At 52.6% G+C, this 22,722-nt stretch overlaps 1 protein-coding gene across 3 annotated transcripts; it reads right to left on the bottom strand.

Moving 5' to 3' along the window:
- Window positions 1–1,843: 1,843 nt before the first annotated feature.
- Window positions 1,844–21,752, bottom strand: IL17D (interleukin 17D). 3 transcript variants are annotated; one of them, XM_016925024.4, is made up of 2 exons: window positions 21,160–21,752; window positions 1,844–3,306 (listed from the first exon to the last, which is right to left on the bottom strand). In XM_016925024.4, exons 1-2 carry the CDS (start codon window positions 21,447–21,449, stop codon window positions 2,988–2,990), a joined length of 609 nt encoding a protein of 202 aa, XP_016780513.1. In that variant the 5' UTR covers window positions 21,450–21,752; the 3' UTR covers window positions 1,844–2,987. The 3 variants fall into 3 exon arrangements, with proteins under 3 accessions (XP_016780513.1, XP_054520832.1, XP_016780512.1); XM_054664857.2 differs by lacking the exon at window positions 21,160–21,752 and adding an exon at window positions 9,248–12,250; XM_016925023.4 differs by lacking the exon at window positions 1,844–3,306 and adding an exon at window positions 3,315–4,869 and having other exon boundaries at window positions 21,160–21,588.
- Between the last annotated feature and the right edge of the window lie 970 nt (window positions 21,753–22,722).

The raw sequence follows: 22,722 nt of genomic DNA, 5'->3' as shown, positions 1-22,722 counted from the left end.
CACTGCAACCTCTGCCTCCTGGGTTCAAGCGATTCTCCTGCCTCAGCCTCCCAAGTAGCTGGGATTACAGCTGCGCGCCACCACGCCCAGCTAATTTTTTTGTATTTTTAGTAGAGATGGGGTTTCACCATGTTGGTCAGGCTGGTCTCCAACTCCTGACCTCAGGTGATCCACCCACCTCGGCCTCCCAAAGTGCTGGGGTTACAGGTATAAGCCACTGCACCCGGCCCAGCGATTTCATTGTAAACTTACCTTTCATACAAAAAAAAAAGTCACTTGTAAGTGACAGATGCCTCCTAAAGCGACATAACAAGTGACTTTGTTTTGGTATAAAAGATAAGTTTAAAATGCAGAAGGCTTAGCTTGATGTTTATTTTCAATGTGGCTTATGAATGACTGCAGTGCAATGATGTGTCCCTGTCCACACGTGTTCATGTGTGCCAGGCACTGTGCCAGGCACTTTACCAACAGTGTTGAATCCTCACAGGGTGGGCGCTGTGACCTCATTTCACACGGAAGGAAAATGAAGCTTAGTGAGGTGAAGGGAGCAGGTTCATAGAGCGGCACTCAGGTGCGAGGCGCTTGAGCAGCTTTGCCTTTTCATCATTTTAGTGGAGGAGGGAGGCTGTCTCGCTCACCGCCGCCTTGCAGGAGCTGGGTGACTAGAACCAGGCAGGTGCCCATTAGATAGTCACTAAGCGGATGAATGTACGGTACAGAGAAAAAACACAGAGGCTGCCTTTCTCGATCTTCAAATGGAAAGCTCATTTCTTCTGTTAGGAATGTGCTACCTTTTAGCAAGCTGAGGTTAAACTAATAATTAATGCAGTGAATAAAATCATGACATTTTCCCCATGCAGATAGTTTCCTCTCCTTGTGTGCCCTTCCTCCAACGCTTGCACTATTTATATTTGAGGAGTGACCTGGAAAGTGTTACACAACAGCAGCGATGACGGAAAACACACCTAAGTTGCTGCTTTAAAAGGCAGTTCTGGGCCAGGTGCGGTGGCTCACGCCTGTAATCCCAGCACTCTGGGAGGCCGAGGCGGGCGGATCATGAGGTCAGGAGATCAAGACCATCCTGGCTAACACGGTGAAACCCTGTCTCTACTAAAGATACAAAAAATTAGCCGGGCGAGGTGGCGGGTGCCTGTAGTCCCAGCTACTCGGGAGGCTGAGGCAGGAGAATAGCGTGAACCCGGGAGGCGGAGCTTGCAGTGAGCCGAGATCGCGCCACTGCACTCCAGCCTGGGCAACAGAGTGAGACTCCGACTCAAAAAAAAAAAAAAAAAAAAAAAGGCAGTTCTTTTTAATGTATGGATTTGTGTTGTTGTTGCTGTGGACCTTCTGGTTCCTGGACAGGAATGTGTTCTAGACATACCACCACCAGAGGATCCCTTTTCTTCCCCCAGAGGTTGAATGGGGAAGTGTAGTCTGTGGAGCTATCCATAGCTACTGCTTTCCATTTTGAATTTTTTATTTGGACAGTGTGGATTTGCTCAGTGATGTGTTTTTCATGCACAATTTCTGTCCATTTTAGTGGGAGCTGAAGTCTCTGAGTGACCCATTCATCTGGATCAGACCAAGGCTGCCAGTTGGTCTTTCTGTGGTAGCTGAAATTTGGGAGTGAAGCATGTGAATAAAGGACATTTCCTGGTCTTGGGGGTGTCACAAAAGATCCAAGACATTGACCTTACCTGACTAGTTGATCTTTCTAAGACCAAATCAAATCTCGATGAATTTAAACCTCAAGATAAAGTGAAGACCTTAGGTAACATATGATTTCCTCTAACAATTAGTCTGGCCCATCAAGCAGAATTGAGATAAATACACACAGCCAGTGTATCCTTCAGCAAGCCTCTTTTAATGATTTAAAAAGAACTTCTAACTTTTACAAATAATTGTGTTCAGAGACAGACTTTCAATCTAAAGAAAAGATCAAGGACCTAGCTCTCGTGGCAGAATGTAGAAACAGAAGCCTCCAGATTGATCTCTGCAGATGCTAACGTGGCCCACTTTGTCCTCATATTCAGCCTGATCCTAAAGCCCTTACAACTAAGCCAATACCTGCTTGGATTCTTCTGACAACTGGCAAAGATGTCACGTTCCACTTCTTATCTCACCACCTCTTAACCACAAATTGGCCCCAGTGGCTTTCAAAAGGGGGAAAAATTGTGAGAGTTTGAGACTGTTTATGTACTCATGACTAAAACCAAATCTGAGATCTTTGGAACTCTTAGCTGGCCCTGGGGCATGCGAACCGCCTGTGCATCCCTTTGGTCCACCTGGAGGCCCGTGAAGACCTTCAGTGGAAGGAAGAGTGGGTCAGATGAGACGTGTCCATTTCATCAGTCAGCCATCGGTGACAGGCTGAATTCAGAGACCCAGGCCAGAGTGTACCAGCTACAAAATTTATCCAAGGATTCCAATTATGCTTAAAAAAATTCTACCAGAAGAAGTAAAAAACAATGTTTATATGTTAAGAAATGTAACAGAGTAGCTCTCATTTGATAATATAAAATAGCTCTGCCTCTATTCAAAACAGTTGATTTTAAAAGTAGGTATATAGTCGCTATACTTATTATTATTTTTAGATTGCTTTAAAAAGCATGTGCGTCCCTATCTCTTTGGCAAGCACCCAGCGGTGAGTCACGCCCTGCACCCGCAGCAGCCGATCTGAGAGGCTCCTCCGGGAGCCTCCGTGAAGTTTTCCAAACCCTCCATGCGGGCCGCACACAAGATGCCCGTGCCGGGTCGTTTCCCATCAGCTTCCAGCCACGCTGCTTGCTTGTAGCTAAAAGCAAACCAGGGATGCCCGTGTCAGATGAAGCTGCTTACGAGTCTCCATGGAAAGGCGGCGCTGGTGCTCCGGCACTTGGTTTGCTCGGTGCACTCTCTTCAGAGGTCGCCGACCGAGCCCTCCAGGCGGCTCCAGCTTAGGCGCCTCGGGATGCAGGCCGGGGAGACCTCCCGGGGCAGGACCGGCCTCAGGGGCCAGCGGGCGCGTCGTTGGGGCCCAGCAGGAGCTTGGCGCCCTGTTTGTCGATGCTGGAGTTGATGCTGTCTGCGTCCTTCTCCGGCTCGGGGACGCAGGTGCAGCCCACGGGGATGGTGACGTAGGCCTCGGTGTAGACGGAACGGCCGCCGGCGCAGGCGGGGGTGCGGCGCAGGACGACGGTGGGCATGTAGACAGGGGCGCTGCGGAAGCGCACGTCCTCCTCGCCGAACAGCCCGGTCAGGCAGCCCCGGCACAGGCAGTAGGCTTCAGGCAGGTACCTGGGGTACCTCGCCGGGTCGTAGGAGATTCTGCAGGGAGAGAGCACGGGTGAGGTCACGCCTGGGGGCAGCCCCGCGCCGCGCGCTGAAATCCCTGGTTAGAGTCACCGGGGAGGGCCTCGGGGACTGTCCTGTCCTCCGCCTGCGGGCGCGTGCGTGCGAGGCCCCCCGCCGACAACAGATCTGCCCAGCGCTTCCTTACATTTGAAATGACGGCACATCTAGCCAGCCCTGAGCCAGGCCGGAAAACTACTTCCAGAGTCTGGGCTAATGTGCGCAGAAAAATAAAATCTATGCCGCCTGCACGGGTGCCCACAGGTGCCACCAGAACAGAATGAGGCGCCCTGTCTGCCTAGGGCCCCGGAGCCGCTGCTTCCCGCCGGCAAGGCTCTGCAGACCCCGAGGGGAGCGTCCACCTGGGGCCTAGGCTGGGGGCAGGTAGGGCGGGTTTCAAGGACAGGCTTGGGGCAGGTCTAGAGAAAGAGGGGCTGGGGGCGGACAGTGCTGACTGGGCCGGGAGCCAGAGGCCTGCAGGGCTTTCACGGGAGTGAAGGACAAGAGCTTTCTCCATCAGGGAGATTTGGTGCCAAGTGCCAGCTCTCAGTGGCCTATGAGGTTCGGGGGCTCAGGAAGGCATAGGATCCTCTTCTTCCGTTTGTGTCTGAGGGACTAGAGCACGCCTGGGAGGTGAAGAGTCTAGAAATGGTGTGTTCTCGCCATTGGAGATGGATCCAGTGCCACCTCCGTGCCAGGACCTAAGGAGGGAGTCTGCCGGGGGAGGGGTGGGGGTTGGGAGGGAGGTGGTCTGGTGTAGGAAGAGCCCGAGGCCACCGGCCAGGCTGCCATCAGAGGAAGCCGGTGACTGACACAGGACTGCACCCAGCCACCTCTTGTGCTTGCGGAACCCCAGAGGGACATTTCCAAGCACTAGTCCACTGTTTGAATGTGGGGGATGAGGTCGGACAGAAAGTCAGCAATGACTCCAAGGCTTCCAGTCGGGGTGGCCAGAGGATGGGGCAGCGCAGGGATCAGGAGCTTGGCCAGGTGGCCTTGCTGGCAGTGGAGCCCCAGAGGTGGGATCCCAGGGTGAAGGCACCGGAGAGGGCAGTGGGGACCGCCTGCAAAATGAACAAGTTGTCTCTGAAGCAAAAACAAAAAAGCACAATCTGACTTCATTTATTCATGCTTCCCTCCAACATACCAAATAGTTGTAGAATTTTTTTTCACAGGTCTCATGTCAAAGCATAGGGTCAAGGGACAGTCACCACTAGGAAGTACAACGAGAAAGAGTGTCCCTCAGATGGAATTTTAGAAAGATCCCTCAGACTATGGGGGGGAAGATGGGCTGGAGCCGCAGAGGGAGCTCTTGGCTGAAGGCAGAGTTTTAAGTTGTCCACCGATAGATGGTGGTTAAATAAGATGATAGTCTCCGGGGGCACATGGAGGGAGAACAAATAGAGGCAGAGGAGAGCAGAGTACACCGACTTCCCGGGGAGAAGGCTGATGGTGGAGACTGGGTGCATCCTCAGTCCACGAAGGGCAGAGGCTTGAGGGGGCTGGGTCAAACCTGAACTTGAACCTGATGGAGCCAGGCTACCAGAAATAGAGAGAAATGACACTATGAGGACGTGACCAACAAAGGACGGAATGTAGGAAACTTGATATATCCCGTGTTGTTCCAGGAGAAAAACAAGAGGGAGGGAACCTACACGAGCGCCTTGAGTAGAGGAACACAAGCCGGGGGTGTCCTGGCTGGGCCCACACCTGCCGTCCTGGCGCAGTGACATGAGGCCAGCCGCTTCCACTCCCAGTATCACCACCTGCACAATCATTTATCAAACACATGCAACCCAAACTCAGGGACATTCCACAAAACGAGTGGCTGCTGGAGGTTGGATCCTAGAGCAGAAAGGGGCATTTGTGGACCCCCTAAAGAAGGCCTGCGGGGCAGATAACAATGTCGTGTCTGTTCATTTTCCGATCTCAGCATTTTGCTGAGTGATGATGCTGACATTTGGGGAACCCAGGTAAATGGTATATGGGAACTCGTCCTAATTTCACAATAGTTGTGTTAGTTTGAAATTATTTCAAAATGAAGTATTAGAAAATAGAGAAAAGCATTTATAGGACAATACAGAAATTTGACTGTGAACATGAGTGTGAGCATGTGTGTATGGCAGGTGTGTGGGTGTGTGTGGGCAGGTGTGTGTGAGCGTGGGCAAGTGGGTGTGGTCAGGTGTGAGTGTGGGAAGCTGTGAGCATGGGCAGGTGTGTGGGCAGATGGGTGAGCGTGGGCATGTGTGTGAGCATGGGCAGGTGTGTGTGGGTGAGTGTGGGCATCTGAGTGTGGCCAGGTGTGAGTGTGGGCAGGTGTCTGAGTGTGGGCAGGTGTGTGTGTGTGTGTGGGCATGTTTGGGCAGGTGCGTGTGAGCATGGGCGTGTGTGTAGGTGAGTGGGCAGGTGTGGGTGTGGGCATCTGTGAGTGTGGGCAGGCGTGTGTGATGGGCAGGTGTGCGTAAGTGTGGATAGGTATGTGGATGAGTGTGGGCAGGTGTGCGAGCATGGGCAGGTGTGAGCATGGGTAGTTGTGTGTCAGCATGGGCAGGTGTGTGTGGGGCAGGTGTGTGAGCACGGGTGTGAGTGTGGGCATGTGTGAGCATGGGCATGTGTGGGTGTGAGTGGGCAGGTGTGTCTGAGCATGGGCAGGTGTGTGAAGGCAGGTGTGAACGTGGGCAGGTGTGTGGGTGTGAGCATGGGCGGGTTTGTGAGCACGGGCAGGTGTGTGTGAGCGTGGGTGTGTGTGTGGGTGAGGGGGCAAGTGTGTCTGAGTGTGGGCAGGTGTGTGGGGGCAGGTGTGAGCGTGGGCAGGTGTGTGGGTGTGTGAGCATGGGCGGGTGTGGGAGCACGGGCAGGTGTGTGTGAACGTAGCCATGTAAGTGGGCAGGTGTGTGTGTGTGAGCGTGGGCGTGTGTAAGTGGGCAGGTGTGTGTGTGGGCAGGTGTGTGTAAGTGGGCAGGTGTGTGTTTGAGCGTGGGCATGTAAGTGGGCAGGTGTGTGTGTGAGCGTGGGCGTGTGTAAGTGGGCAGGTGTGCGTGAGTGTGGGCATGTGTGTAAGTGGGCAGGTGTGTGATCGTGGGCATGTGTGTAAGTGGGCAGGTGTGTGTGTGAGCGTGGGCGTGTGTAAGTGGGCAGGTGTGTGTGAGCGTGGGCATGTATGTAAGTGGGCAGGTGTGTGAGCGTGGGCATGTGTGTAAGTGGGCAGGTGTGTGAGCGTGGGCATGTAAGTGGGCAGGTGTGTGAGCGTGGGCGTGTGTAAGTGGGCAGGTGTGTGTGAGTGTGGGCATGTGTGTAAGTGGGCAGGTGTGTGAGCGTGGGCATGTAAGTGGGCAGGTGTGTGTGAGCGTGGGCATGTGTGGGTGTGTAAGTGGGCAGGTGTGTGAGCGTGGGCGTGTGTGTGAGGGAGCAGGTGTGTCTGAGTGTGGGCAGGTGTGTGGGGGCAGGTGTGAGCATGGGCAGGTATGTGTGGGTGTGAGCATGGGCGGGTGTGTGAGCACGGCCAGGTGTGTGTGAGCGTGGGCGTGTGTGGGTGACGGGGGCAAGTGTGTCTGAGTGTGGGCAGGTGTGTGGGGGCAGGTGTGAGCGTGGGCAGGTGTGTGTGGGTGTGTGAGCATGGGCGGGTGTGAGCACGGGCACGTATGTGTGTGAGCGTAGGCATGTGTGTAAGTGGGCAGGTGCATGTGAGCGTGGGCATCTGTGGGCGTGTGTGTAAGCATGGACAGGTTGCGTGCTCACTCGCACGCGGCATGCAGCAGGCTGGAGTCATGGTGAGCTATTTGAGAAGTGCACAGGAGCCCTGGAGACCACAGCAGTTAGTCTGTATGTGATCTTGCTCCTGGAAACTCATGAAGGGCACCGGGCAGCTGCACACACGTGAGATGTGGTTTTGGAAAGGCTGTCAGAACAGTACCGAGGATGTGCCGCAGGAAAACCAAAGGCGGGCGGGCGGGTCAGGCATTCCTCTGTGGACTCAGTCTCTTCACGGGTGGGGTGAGTGACGTGAGGGCATCGCCCGGCCCTCTGAGTTCTCGTCACCTGGGACTGGTCTTTCCGTGCCCTCGGTATGTAGGTAACTGCTCATATTTCACCATCGTTTGGGTTCTTCATGAACAACTGTCACTCAGGCGTCACCCCCGGTAGTTTTGTAGGTGATAACTGACAGTCACTTGGATGCAGTGAGGGTCAGAGTTTCATCCGCCTAAAAATATACAGCGCAGCCCTGCACTGGACTTGGGACTGAAATTGCCCCCGCCGCTGGGATGCCTCTGGGCTAAGGCCTCTGACAAGACACCTCCCCCCATGGCTGCCTGGGCCATGGGAGATCAGAGGCATGAACAGGGGCGGGTTTCAGGCAGTTCTCTCACAATGGGAAGGTGCCGCTAAGGGGGGTGCCGTGCATCTACCATGCCCTGCTGCCCAGGGCGCGGGGGCTTGAGGCCTGCAGTCCCAGAGAAGCAGAAAGACAAGGCCTGTGCCTTTGGAAGGATCCAGCGGGGGGCCTGGGAAAGAGGTCATGAGAGAAGCCCTAGGGCCCTCGCTGGCACAGACTCAGAGCTGAAGTCCCTCACCCCAGCCTCCTGCCTGGAGTCCGGGGACATCAACAGCTAGGTGTGCTTTTCGGTTAAGGAAAGCTGCCACCAAAAAGAAACAGCAAGAAACTGCAACGGGAGCCTTTTCTCTTACCAAACACGGACAAGCAACCGAGCAGAGTTCTGCCCTGTGCCGCGCCTCCTGTGGGCAGTCATTCTTTTGTCTTCACATTTTCTGCGTGCTGCTCTGCAGAAGCTTGGCACCAGGGCATTCTTGAAACACATCAAGTTTTCCCCTCTGATGGGATCGCAGAAGTGTCCCTGGCCACGTGGGAAGCTTGGCTTGAGCGAGTGACAGGTGGCCCGGCTTAATCCAGGAACAAAGGACGAGTCCTCCAGGGATGATTAGAGGTGATGGAAACTGAGCTGGGAGAGGAATGTAAGTGACAGCAGAGACAGAAAAAGAGCCCTGCCCCTGGGGCCGGACGCGGTAGGAAACAATTTGAAGCGGCTCCGGAGCTCTGAAAACAATGAACACATTCCGAGGGAGGATCGGGCCACCTGATGTGTCCTCTAACCGATGCCCAAGGATAGCTGGGGCGCTGGCTGGCACACGTGCCTTGATGTGGCTCACCCTCCCACCTTGCAAAACATGAAATGATTTCAGAGCAGCAGGGGCTCAGGATGACTGTTTATCTCACAGCAGTTGAAAGACCCCATCCCAGGAACAAAGTGGGGGCAATGCCTTCTCCAATCTTGGCTAGAACCCACAAGCACCGAAATGTGTCTGTGGAGACAGCCTGCCTCGGTAGCGTGGCTCGCCAGATCCGAAGGTCAATGAGTTCAACCCAGCAGACTCTCTTAAAAGGGGAGGATGGAGCCATTAAGAGTCTGGGACCTAAAACTGTAGCCCAACTTAGTCACCACCCAGTAACCTTGGGCAGAGAACTCCACCTTGCCTGGTTCTTTGCAAAGTGAAGGAGATGGATTTGATGAGCACTTCCCACAATTTCCTAACGGCAGGACTGATCATGTGACATTTTCACCAATGTTTTATGCTTAGAAAAGACACTGGCAATACATTGAGTCTCTAAGGTCTTGGAAAATTCCAATTAATCTATAAAGTCAGTGCAATTCTAACGAAATCCCAGAAAGATTTCTCTGAGAACTTGGCAAGCTGATCCTAAAATTCATAGAGAGAGAAGAAAAGGGCCAAGAATACTCAAGACAATTTTGAAAAAGAAATGAGGGGGCAGACTCACGCCAGCAGATCTCAAGACGTTATACAACCATGGTAATACCAAGACATCCGCCGTCCTCTGGGGACACTGAGGGACATGTAGCATCCCTCTCCAAGAGCTGAGAGTCCTGTGAAAAACACTAACCTTTGCAAGAGATAAGAAGGCGGCATAAACAAGATTTCCAAAATGTGGTTTTCAGACCACCGGCATGAGGCCTATATGGGACTCCTGTTAAAAGTGTCGATTCTGGCCGGGCGCGGTGGCTCATGCCTGTAATCGCAGCACTTTGGGAGGCCTCTTGAGCTCAGGAGTTTGAGACCAGCCTGGGCAACAGTGAGACTCTATCTCTACAAAAAATATGTAAAAGAATAAAAATGAGCCAGGCGTCGTGGGGCGTGCCTGTAGTCCTAGTTCCTTAGGCTGAGGTGGGAGGATCCCTTGAGCCTGGGAGGTCGAGGCTGCAGTGAGCCATGATCACGCCACTGCACTCCAGTCTGGGTGACAGAGTGTAACTCTGTCTCAAAAAAATAAAAACAAAAAAGATGTATAGATATATCTATATTTCAAAATAAAACTTTTAAGTTAAAAAAATTTTTAATGCAAATTCTCAGACTTAACACTACACCCAAGGAGTCGGAAGCTCTCCACACTAACAAGCTGTCCAAGTGATCTGTTTCACTCATTTAAGCTGGGGAGTCACTGATTCAAATGAATCAGCAGAAACCCATTTCTGGCTGCACAGTCAACAACGTAAGCGCTATCCCTAAAGGCTAGCTAGCCATTGGCTAAGCTCCGATCTATCTATCGATTTGCAGCTGATGGCAAACAATTGGATGATTGCATTTCCCAAGTGGGTGTGAATTTCATGACCATACCGGCCCAGGACTTCTACATTTCCTCTAATGAGTACATAAGGTCATTATTAACCCAGTAAGCAATCAGTGTTGCCAATGGGATGGCTTCCCTGGAGGCACACAAATGAGCTTATAAAAAATAGTAATCAGTGTCCCCCCCACCCCCAGAGATTCTGAATCAATTGCTCTAGAGTGGAGCGGGGGGCTGGTCTTTTTTAAAACCTCCCCAGATAATTCTAATAGACAGCCCTGGTATAGACCAGTTGGTCTCTATGATTAAGAGAAGTAATGAGTCACGAAGACAGGTTTGTGTTAGCCTTCCGATCTCTCACTTTCCCTTTGGAGCAAGCCCAGCAGCTGGGAGGGGGAATGGTTTTGAGACCACAGGGGAAGGAAGGGGCAGGACCGCCACGTTGGAAGCACTATGTGCAGCCAGGCCGGCTGTGGGGCCAGGGCCGGGTATAGTAGGGCTCTGTTGGCTGGCCAGGGAGTAACTGGAGACCACAAACAGCTTCCCTGTTGCCAAGCCGTGGCCAGCAGACCCATCAGCTCCACCCTCCTTCCATGCGCTAAGGCCCCAGGGAGCCAAAGATCTTCAATATGTGCTGCCAAGAAGCTCTGAAAAATGCTTTTCTGGCCCCTACAAGAAAACATCAGTCGTGCATTTCTCATGAAAGAGGACATGGAAAAATCAGCCTGGGATAGCAATGAGGTCTGCCCAGGGCACGGATCCCCACTGGCTTCCCCAGGCCAAGGAGAACTAGCGGTCAGTCCTGCCCTGTCTGGGGACTGAGGTTGACTTTGGTGCAATCCTGAACTTAACATCAAGGTCAGGGCTCCAGAACGAACCCGGCTCCTCTGCCAACTGAGCTGGCTCAGGGCTATTAGGAAAAAGAAGGCTTAGCCTGCCCACCCTCTCCTCTCACTCGTGAGGAAACTGAGGCACCAACAGAGTAGCAGACTTGTCCAAAGTCTTCCAGCTCTCCTGGGTTAGCCCAGCCGCCCACACTGCCCCCCACAGCCAAGCTGCCTAAGCCTCACGGTAATAACGGATGCGGTGTGCGGTTTGTGGCTATTTAGCAGCCAGCCAGGCACTTGGTAAACAGTGAGGCTACAACAAGGAAATCCATTTATTCTGGGGAAATTCGTTCATCTGGGAGGTAGGGGAAGAGGAGAGAAAGACTAATGTTTTGGAAAAGAACTTGGAAGATAATTCAGAAAAAAAAGTTTTACAGAGGGAAAGGGAGAAAAAGAAATGAGAATGAGAACCCACATTTCTTGAAGGGTTTTATTCTTTTGTCATGGCAAATGCCACACATTCATTGCAGCTGGGAAACATCTCTTCAAAGGAAAAACACGACTCATGCCCACGGGGTGGCTTAACTCTCCGCCCGGGGGAAGCTGCAGAATCTGGGTTCAGAGCCATCTTTGAAGTGTGTCCTTGGGGCAGGCGCCTGTGCACACCAAGGGGGGAGTCCACCCGACCGCCAGTGAGTCAGTTGTCGCCACAACACTGGTTATGAGGAATAATCACTATCACAACATGAGCCTGGACTCTTTAATTCCGGAAGTTTCCGGTAGATTCTTTTCTCTTTGGCCTCTTATTTAGTGAGCAGTGTGCTCATTGCCAGTTTTTCATGTGTCACTTCTGGAAGACAGACACCATGAGGAATTTCACTTCATGGCATGTGTGGAACTTCCTGAATTTGCCCAAATCATTCTGTTGGCATTAGGGCACATGCATTTTATTCAGGTGAGGAGCATTGCAAGAGGCGCTGATGGAATGAAATATTATCATCATCCCTAGTTACTCTAAGAATGCTAAAGTAAAACCCAGGCAGTAAGGGGAAAATAACTATCAAAGCAAAACGAACATACCTATTTTCAGAACGAGAGACTTTAATCCCATAACAATGCTCCTGACAATGCTTTTATTTTTACCCTGTGAAACAGTGATAGGTGCAGTAGAGCCTGCTGTATTTTAAGAAGCTGGGGCAAGGGGGGAGTAGCGGGGTCTGTGCTGTACCTTGGCCAGTTCAAGGTCATTTATGCATACAAACATTTTAGGGGAAAATACCAACATTTCTTAAATAAGCTGCTTTAAACAATGTGTGTCTCTTTTTCTCCAAGAATGAATGAGGATGAACAATGTCCCGCCGGCCGTCTCACAGGCTGTGACTGAGACCTTCCCAGCCAGGCAGCAGAGCCCTCTGTCCTTCACTCTTCCTTTCTCTAACGCCCTCGTTTTCTCAACAAAGCGTTGTCATTAGAGGATGGCGGCGAAAGGACACTGCACCTGTGCTCATGTACTATGTACAGAGACTCCGTGAAGGCGTGGCTTAGTTTGCTTTAAGACATTAGAAAATAACCCACAGTTTGGAAGCAGGGACCCAAGGAAAAACGTTATAAAAAAGAAAGAGGGAGGGAGGAAGGAAAGAAGGGAGGGAGGGAGAGAGGAAGGAAAGAAGGGAGGGAGGAAGGAAGGAAGGAAAGAAAAGAAAGGAAAAAAGAAAAAAGAGAAAGAAAGAGAAGAAAGAAAAGCACCTCCCATCCCCAAATTCCACAGACCACGCGGTGGGCCGGCCCGGGCAGCCAGTGCGCGGGGCGAGGACGCTGGCGCCGTGCTGCCCCCTGTCGGCCACAAACGCCGCTGCAGACACCTTCGCCGGCCGGTGCTCAAGGCAGTGGGGACGCGCGTACCATAGGGGTCTCAGCCTGCAGGGTGGGGTTTTTTTTTTTTTTTTAGCGTCGGCACACACATTTGAAAGTGCATAAAAGAGAGACATGCATTTGTTAAAGGGGTAGAGGATAAATGGGAGTTTGTTTTTGAGACGTAGTTTTGCTCTGTCACCCAGGCTGGAGTGCAACGGCGCGATCTCGGCTCACCGCAACCTCCGCCTTCCGGGTTCAAGCGATTCTCTTGGCCTTAGCCTCCTGAGTAGCTGGGATTACAGGTGTGCGCCACCACACCCGGCTAATTTTGTATTTTTAGTAGAGATGGGGGTTTCACCATGTTGGTCAGGCTGGTCTCGAACTCCTGACCTCATATGATCCACCCGCCTCGGCCTCCCAAAGTGCTGGGATTACAGGCATGAGCCACTGCACCCGGCCTGGAGTCTTAACAAGAAGGATAGCTGTAGTGAGGATAACTTTCTGTAACATTATACTCCTAATCTCTCTTTCTCTAATGTTATAACCCCTTTGATAAATTTTTTAAAAAAGATTTGATGGAGAGAAAGTGATGCGAACAGTACCTTGTGACTGCAGGAGGAGTGTCAGGGTCTGTGGTTCCTGGCTGTATTCCAGGGGGCCTGCCCACCAGCCCCCAGACAATATTTGATGAATGAATGTGACCCTCGGTTTCAATATCGGTCAAGTGGAATAATTAATGGACAGCCCACATGGGAAACAGGTCGCAGTGAATGGGCCATTGCTGAACTGCCCACAGGTAACTGGAAGCTGAACTTGGGCACATTTAGTAAGTAGGGGATGTCCTTAGGTACACTGAGAGCCGCCAGTCTTCACAGCTGTATAGCATTTTATCTGACTAGCTGCCTATAGGCGGTCATTCAGGTGACTTCCAGTCCCTGGCTATTATACATCTGTATCCCAAGGTGGCGCTTTTCAAATGAAACCCCTGAAGGGAATTTATTTTCTTCTGATTTCCCCTCTTCCCAAATGTCATCTGCTGAAATTCTGGTACTTGGGTTCTCCACAGGAAAATACCGGCTTCCTTCAGCCGGGGTACCTGAACTGTACCTGCACTGGGCTGCTGGGGAGGGTCTCATGGCCTCTTCGAATGCCGTTGGTGACCTAGGGTGTCTATTTGAAAGTTACTTGACCTCCTGTCCCCTGTTCTCCCTACTCTCCTTTACTCTCTGCTATGGTCTGTGTCCCTCCAACAGCTCATGTGTTAAAAACTCAGTGGCCATGGTAACAGTGTGGGAGGCGGGGCCTTGAAGAGGCGACTGGGTCAGGAGGGCTCTGCCATCCTTGGAGGGGTTCCTGGTAAAAGGATGAGTTCCGCCCTTCCCTCTCTGTCACTTGCTTCCACCTTCCAGCATGGGACGACTCTCACCAGATGCCAGCACCAGACCCTTGGGCTTTCCAGCCTCCAGAGCCATGAGCCAAATAAACTTATACTTTTTTTTTTTTTTTTTTTTTTTTTTTTGAGACAGAGTTTCACTCTTGTTGCTCAGACTGGAGTGCAATGGCATGATCTCAGCTCACTGCAACCTCCACCTCCCCGGTTCAAGTGATTCTCCTGCCTCAGCCTCCCGAGTAGCTGGGATTACAGGTGTGTGCCACCACGCTCAGCTAATTTTGTATTTGTAGTAGAGCTGGGGTTTCTCTGTGTTGTCAGGCTGGTCTTGAATTCCTGACCTCAAGTGATCCACCCACCTCGGCCTCCCAAAGTGCTGGGATTACAGGCGTGAGCCACCACGCCTGGCCAACTTGTACTCTTTATAAATTACCCCCTCTGTGGTATCTGTGATGGCAGCAGAAAATAGCCTAGGACACTCCTTGTCCTTTTCTTTGTTTACCTCCCGACTACAGCTATCCACAGAGTTGTTTACTGTAAAATAAATTAGGTGTAGTTTCTTGAATTGTCCAGAGGAAAGGAGTTAAAGAAAAAAGTAACAAGGCCTAAAAATAAATTATTGCACATTATTCATAACCTAGAGAAAAGTTATCTTTAGACGACTACCAAAAATTGGAAAACATAAGCTGTTAAAAAATATTCAGAGTACTGTACTGGTAGGTGTTTATCTTTGGGTTTTTTTTTTTTTTTTTTTTTTTGACAGAGTTTTGCTTTTGTTGCCCAGGCTGGAGTGCAGTGGCGCAATCTCAGCTCACTGCAACCTCCGCCTCCCAGGTTCAAGTGATTCTCCTGCCTCAGCCTCCCAAGTAGCTGGGATTACAGGCATGTGCCACCATGCCCGGCTAATTTCGTATTATTATTTTTGTTTTTTAGTAGAGATGGGGTTTCTCCATGTTGCTCAGGCTGGTCTTGAATTCCTGACCTCAGGTGATCCACCCACCTCGGTCTCCCAAAGCGCTGGGATTACAGGCGTGAGCCACTGCGCCCAGCCTGTCTTTGGGGTTTCATCATAAATGAATGACGTATATCTTAAACTTCAATAAACCTCAGTGTTCTTACAACATATTTCTTAATATATCAATCTGACTTTTAAAAACTTGCTGAGCAACCCAATTGACTTTATTTTTGGCATTTTTGTTTTTAAAGCTAAAGAGAAACAAACATTATGCCACAAAGTAAATGAAAAAATATTTTTGTATTCTGGAAGCTGAATGTTGTTTTCTAACAGCACACTGGGTGGGACTTGGGCTAGATGGAACCAGAGAGGTCCAGGATGACTCCTGGCTCTACTATTTCCTGTCTGTCACCTGGGGCCAATGCCTTCATCTTTCCAGGTCTGGGCTCCTCACCAGGAGCACAAACCAGCCATGGAGTCGCAGGAACTCTGAAAATCCATCCAGATGTCTGCAGTGCCTCTTCAGGAAGCCCCAGAGCCTTTAAGAGCAAACGGTGCCCTTCAACCAATGCCCTTGGTATGTCCCAGGCTGTTGTTTGTGCTGAAGCTTCATTTTCTCAGTATCTGCTTTTTTCTCGTTGTTGGAGAAATTCCCTTTCTGCTCTCAACTTAAAAACTAACACGTCTTTGAAATAAGGAATATGTGCACACGGCAGAAAACTTTAACAGATACAAGAGTAAAAAGTAGGTCTCCTCCCCAACTCCAGCCTCCAGAGACCCTCATAAGACGCACCACAGAACCCACGTTCTAAGGATGCCTGTGTGCGTATATGTGTAGGCGCTGAACACAGAATGTGTCGTATGTACATATTACGTCATATTTTCCCTTTTAACGTAGAAATGGCAGCATGCTATATACCCCTTTCCCCGCTTTGTATTGGTGAGTGATTGATCCACTTATGACTTTTAGAGCTGCCCCATTCTTCCTTATAGTGTATAATATCTAACTCGGTGCCTGTTGGTGGATGTTTAGGTAGCTTCCAATCTCTTGCCATTACAGCAGTGAACACATATCCTTGTACACATATCATTTGGCACATGGGCAAGTGTGTCTGAAGGGGAAATACTAAGTTAAAGGGTGTGTGAATTTAAAATCTTGATATTTAACACCAAATTGCCCTCCATAAAAGTTGTGCTGATTCATACCCCTGTACTTGGATGAGAATGCCTTTCCTTCACAACCTTGCCAACGTAGCCTGCTGGGTGCCAGGAAAAAAAAAAAAAAAAAAGGGCTTCTTAGTATAGTCTCCACATGCATTTCACTTATGCCTGATGCTAGCGTTGCTTTCTGTGTCAAGCGTTTGAGTCATTTGACCTTCCTTCCCCGGGAACAGTCCCGATCTTTGCTCATCTTTCCATGATGTCACTGGTCCTTTTCTTTTCTTTTTTTTTTTCTTTTTTGAGACAGAGTCTTGCTCTGTCATCCAGGCTGGAGTGCAGTGGTACAATCTCAGCTCACTGCAAGCTCTGCCTCCTGGTGCCCACCACCACTCCTGGCTAATTTTTTTTTTTTTTTTTTTTTGTATTTTTAGTAGAGACGGGGTTTCACCATGTTAGCCAGGATGGTCTCGATCTCCTGACCTCGTGATCCTCCTGCCTCGGCCTCCCAAAGTGCTGGGATTACAGGCGTGAGCCACCGCACCCGGCGGTCACTGGTCCTTTTCTTACTGATTTGTGGGAGCTCTTTAGGAATGAGCTCTTTGTGACTTGGGTTGCAAACATTTTTTCCCAGTTTGCCCTTGTATTTTTCTTATTTTACTTTACCAAGAAGAAATGGTGTATAATTATGTAACTTCATTTCTCAATCTTGTCTTCTGTGACTTTTGGGGACTGTGAGCAGCTAAATAGGGCCTCCTCCACTCCAAGATTATAAATATAATTGCTTGTGTTTTTCTCTGCTTTTGTGGTTTTTTTACATTTAAATCTTTGATTCATCTGGAATTCATTTTCACAGAGGAGTGAGGCCCAGGCTGTCCCAACACCATTTACTGAATGACCCAGGTCTCCATTCCATCCGTATGGAAAGCCACCTTCCAAATGCCTACTGTAAAACTTATCCACCTAAAGTGATCCTTCCTGTGCCCATCAGTACTCCTGACGTTCAGTCCATCTCCCTATCTGTCTTTCTCAGCATTCTCTCTGACTGCTGTGCCTTTAGGACGTGGTGGCTTGGGCCTGTAATCCCAGCACTTTAGGAGGCCAAGGCAGGCAGATCACTTGAGGCCAGGAGTTCGAGACCAGCCTGGCCAACATGGCGAAACCTCATCTCTACTAAAAATACAAAAATTAGCTGGGCGTGGTGGCATGCACCTGTAATCCCAGCTACTCCAGAAACTGAGACAGGAGAATTGCTTGAACCCAGGAGATGGAGGTTGCAGTCTGCCAAGATCATGCCACTGCATTCCAGCCTGGGTGACAGAGCAAAACCCTGTCTCAAAAGAAAGAAAGAAAGAAATACCACCTGACCCTGTGCCCAGCCTGCAGGTGGGCACTCCTCTACCCAGGCCCCACCCTCAGACACTCCACCAAGGAACAAGCCCTGGCCTGGCACTGTGGCTTACGCCTGTAATCCCAGCACTATGAGAGGCTGAGACAGGAGGGTCACTTGAGCCCAGGACTTCAAGACGAACCTGGGCAACAAAGTGAGGCCCCCATCTCTAAAAAAACAAAACAAAAAAACTAGCTGCATGTGGTGGTGCGCACCTGTGGTCTCAGCTACATGGGAGGCTGAGGTAGGAGGATCCCTTGAGCCTAGGAGGTCAAGGCTGCATTGATCTGTCTGTGTCACTGCACTCCAGGCTGGGTGGCAGAGCGAGATTCTGTCTAAAAGAAAAAGCCCGTCCTTCCACAACATCTTTTAGTAGAGGCTCCACACTTCCATTGGCTCACTATTTCTTTTCCTTTTTTTTTTTTTTTTTTTTTGAGACAAGTTCTCACTCTGTTGCCCAGGCCGGAGTGCAGAGGCACAATCATAGTTCACTACAGCCTCAGCCTCCCTGGCTCAAACTTCCCAAGTAGCTGGGACCACAGGCAAACATGACCACACCTGGCTGTTTTTTTTGTAGTGATAAGTCTCATACTATGTTGCCCAGGCTGGTCTCAAACTCCTGGGCTCAAGTGATCCTCCCACCTCCGCCTCCTGAGTAGCTGGGGATTTACAGGTGAGCCACTGGGCCTGGCTGGGTCTCACTTTTTCTAATCTTCCCAATAACCCAAAAGATGGTGAGAGGTGATTGGAGGGAGGCAGAGAGGGCTCTCCTGGCAGGAAAATGCAGGAGCAGCTTTGGCAGTCAGCAATCTGGAGTCCCAGCCCAGCAGCCATCCCCTGAAGACTGTCCTTCCTTCAGCAAATATAAGCCACCCACCTCCGTTTGCCCATGGGGAGTGATCTCATCACTGTTGCTAAATAATATGAAAAATGATGCACATGACACCTTCAGCCACCCTGCTGCAGCTGCCACTCCTGCTCCTGGGACCACCCAGCACTGAGGTTCCACATGTGGGCAGATCTGGGTGGCCCAGACCACGATCCCCGAACCCTGTGTGTCATTCTTATCCATAACCTCCCTCGGCTCCCAGATCCTGCCTGGGGCGACATAGGCGTCATCTGTAGCAAGGGCAACTCAATTTAACTTCCCACACACAGAATGCCAGCGCTGCTAACTCTCAATGTGTCCTCCAGCCCTGCTCTGTCTCCTGAGCTCCAACCAGTCATTGATACCTGTACGCCTTTCAGGCAGGCAAAACTCAACAGGCTTGATACTAAATTCATTATTTCCTCCCACAACACTTGTTCCTAAGTGTATTTTCTCATTTTGCTCAAATACCATCAACAACCCAAGCCAGAAACACGAGAGACATGCCTTTGGGAGGCTATATACTACTCTTAGGCCCTTGGCCCAGCCTGTGGGGAGCCATGGGTTTGCCTGAGAGTTCGAATCTGCTATAGAAAGCAGGGCCAGCAGCTTCTGTCCAGAGAAGTTAATCTCTGGTTCTGAGAGATTCCTCATGTGGTATTTGGTATTTGATATATATATATATATATATATATATATATATATATATATATATATATATACACACACACACATACATACCAAATCCTATTTGGTATATCAGAAGCATAACACGAGGTTAGAGAAAGAAGAATGCCGTAGTCCATCCCTTCGGGTCCTGGAAATGGAGGAAGAGAGAGGAAAAGCAAGAGCACCAAGACACCAGAATGAATGGTGCCATGTGTGTGCCCTGCAAGCTCCAGCTGAAGGACAGGAGTGAGAAGGGCGGGAGGGGTCCCACCCAACTTCCCCGTGGGCAGGGGCTCTGAGGGGGCTCTGCCACAGTGAGCTTGGTCCTCTGCAGAGTAGCCAGGAGGCAGGAGGCCCTAAAACTTGGCTTCCCAGGACAGCATAGGGGTCCTGTGTGTTGTTGAGTAAAAGGAAATCTCCCTACCCAGCAGCCGGCAGGGAGAGGCTCCAGGAAAGCCCAGATGCGTTTTAGACAAAATCATCACATTTCCTCTGACTCTCCACAGCACTTGTCTTCTTTAATGAGCATCTTTCACGCTGATCCTAGTCTCCCCTTCCCACCGCGCTGCCTGAGTGAAGCTCTAGGTCCTTTGGATGGAAGTGCTGGAGAGCATTGTCCAATCCATGCCCCATTGGGACACCCTCCTAAACCAGAGTGGCTGTATGGCTTCCTCCATTTCAAGTGTCAAGACTTTTTTTTTTCTTTAATTTTTATTTTAGAGACGGGGTCTCGCTTTGTCACGCAGGTTGGAAGGCAGTGGCGCCACCACAGCTCACTGCAGCCTGAACCTCCCGGGCTCAATCTATCCTCCCACTTAAGCCTCTGGAGTAGCTGGGACCACAGGCACGTGCCACCACACTTCGCTAATCCTTAAAAATTGTTTGCAGAAATGGGATCTCGCTATGTTTCCCAGGCTGGTCTCGAACTCCTGGACTTAAATCCTCCTGCTTCGGCCTCCCAAAGTGCTGGGATTCCAGGCGTGAGGGTGAAGCTCCGCACTGCTGACAAGGCGGGGATCCAGCTCCTGCGCCTGTCTCCAGCCTCACATCGATGCCCACCCCACAGGCAAACACTTCGCCTACGCCCCCCCCCACCGCCCCCGCTCGCCTTGTGGCTCTCCCCATTTTCCAAGCGCTTTGTTCCCGCTTGCTATCAGCTGTCCCTTCCCTCAGCACTGCCTTTGTAGGCGACTTGCTCTCCTCCATCAAGATTCAGCTCTTTCACGAAGCCTTTCTTGACCTCTGTGGCCCTGGGAGGCCTTGCCCCCTAGGGCAGCTCCTCCTGCTCCAGCTAGAGGGAAGACGGTCACAGGTGCTTGCTGAGGACACTGCGGCACCCTGCCTACACGCCCCCAACTTCTCCAGCCTTCCCCTTCTGCAGGCTGTCCCTTTCTTCTGAAATGACCTCTGTTCCAAGACCAAAATACTCTCGAAACTGTTCATGTCACTTCATGCACTGCCTGATGGTGTGGTTTCTTTCCCAATTATCCCCACTCCTTCCTTAGGCTATTAAACTAGAGGGGCTCAGAGGGCGCTTCCCAGGGCTCCACTCCAGCAGCCTCTGGACCACAGGGGCACTCAGGAAATATGTGGATAGTACCGCGCACCCCCCAGCAGCACCTCCCCGGGCCCCCTGTGCAGAGTACGGTCCACATCACTGTGTCCACATCACGGAAGGGTCCCCGGCTAGTGCCTTGCGGACCCATCCAACCTGGAGGAGATGAGGTGTTCAAGAGATATGTGTTGCATAGGAAATACTGGAGGGTAAAGAGGGGAAGCAGGACTCCTTCAAGGGAGGTGGTGGGGGTGGGCCTTCGCGGTTTAGGAATTGCCCCCCGGTGCTCCAACTGCCCCGCCCCACCCCGCCTCATCGCAGCGCCCCCCGCACCCCACCCCACCCTACCGTACCCTACCCTGTCTCGCCCCGCACCACCCCACCCCTACCTGCTCCGCCTTGCCCCGCGTGCCACGCCCCCTCCGCGTCGCCCCGCCCCAACCACCTCCCCTTCCCCGCCCCACCCTCCCCGCCTGCCCGGCCTCGGCCCGGCCCCACCCACTCTCCCCGCCCAGCCCTGCCCTCCCCACCTGCCCGGCCCCGCCAGGACGCGCCCGCGGCTCACCTGTAGGCCCAGGGCGACACGCTGCGCAGGTTGGTGGGCGGCCGGAAGCGGCGGTCGGCGGGCCTGCCCCCTGCCGGGCAGCTCGCGTTGCGCGCCTGCTCACGCGGCCCCAGCTGCAGCGTGTGGTGGAAGGCGCTGAGCACGCCGGCCGCCAGGCGCCCGTACAGCTGCTCCAGTAGCTCCTCTGGCCGGTCCGCGCAGCCCCGCGGCCGCGCCGGGCGCCTGCCCGCCCTCGGGGCGCCCGCGGCCCAGCTCGGCGGCAGCGCCAGCAGGAAGCCGGCTACCAGCATCCAGACCTGAGGGACAGGCCACGCTCAGCGTCCGAGCGCGCCGGAGGAGCCCGCCTGCGCCCCGCGCCCGTGTCCCGCCCGCGGCGCCCGGAGCCGGCGGGCGCCTCCCCTCGCCCCGCGGAGCCAGAGGCCGGCCCGGAGGATGGGAGCCGCGCGGGCGGGCCCCAGAGCGCCCTCCCCGCCTGCCCGCCGCCCGCGGGGTCCCCGGGGCCCAGCCCGGCGCCGGCCCGCGCGCCCCCGGCCCCCGCCGCCGCCGCCGCCCCGAGCCGGGGGCCGCACGGGGGGCGGGTGCGGGGCGCGCGTGCACGTGTGCGTGTGCCTGCCGGGTTGCTGCGCCGCGGGCTGCGAGTGCTTGTGACCCGCCGCACCCTCACCCCCGGGCGCGCCATCCCTGCGCCGCCGCCAGCGAGGGAGCCCCGGAGCCAGAGACGCCCTGACCCGCCGCCTCGCAGATCCACCCTTGCCCCTGCGCCTCGTCATCCGCCCTCCCCAGCCAGCCCGCGCAGGGTCCGCGGCACGCTTTTCCGCGAGAAGCCCCCTGTGGTCTTTCCTCGTACCCGGGGACTCGGACCGAGAAGCCGACTGAGCGAGGTCGCCGCCCGGCCTCACGGACACAGAGCGACTCTGCACCTTTCGCCTCCAGGAGCTGAAAACATTTTGTCACTTGTGCAGTGTACTCACCAGTGCCCCCAACATCTTCTCCCCCGAAAGCGCTTTCAGATTCGCGCCGAGATGCGGCGACGCGGCGGCTCTTGAGCGGAATAAGCCGAAGGGCGACGCAAAGTGGGGCTTCCAGCCTCGAGCATGCGGCGGGGCGCCCAGGGCCTGGGGTCGCGCGCTCAGGGCCTGTGCTGCGCCACGCAGGAGGAGGAGAGGGCTGGCCCTGCCGGGCGCGGGTGCGGGCCCGACTGGCTGAAGGAGGAGTGGGGACTGGCCTGGAAGTCTCCGGAGCAGAAAAGTGGGGCCGACAGGATGGAGTTGGGGGAGGCCGATTTTGGCTCAGAGAGATTTCTCTATTAAGGAAAGCAGTCCAAGAATAGGCCCCCTGGAAGAGGAATGCGCTCAAACCCAGAGGGATTCTCCTTAGAGCTACCTCTTGAGATTCTGTACTTCGAGGAAATTAGAGATTTTTTTAAATCTCTATTTTTAATAAGGTGGGAGGAGGCTGTTGCTCCTTTCTCCTCAACAACATGAAATGATCCTGTGCCTCTATCCAACAACTCTACAACAAAGCACTGAATACTTCCCTGACTGGCACTTTCATGGCTGTTCA

This window comes from Pan troglodytes, chromosome 14 (assembly GCF_028858775.2).
Source record: "Pan troglodytes isolate AG18354 chromosome 14, NHGRI_mPanTro3-v2.0_pri, whole genome shotgun sequence".
In the NCBI taxonomy this organism is placed as follows: Eukaryota; Metazoa; Chordata; class Mammalia; order Primates; family Hominidae; genus Pan; species Pan troglodytes.
The sequence above is the reverse complement of the archived record's forward strand: the minus strand, read 5'-3'. Positions and strand labels throughout refer to the sequence as shown.

What these genes read in the sequence shown, in the direction of transcription:
- IL17D (XM_016925023.4), bottom strand. Translation starts at nt 21,449, where the DNA reads ATGCTGGTAGCCGGCTTCCTGCTGGCGCTGCCGCCGAGCTGGGCCGCG. An exon ending in GTGTCGCCCTGGGCCTACAG is followed by an intron (nt 4,870 to 21,159) that starts GTGAGCCGCGGG and finishes TATTTCTGGTAG; the next exon opens with CCTGGCTCCATCAGGTTCAA.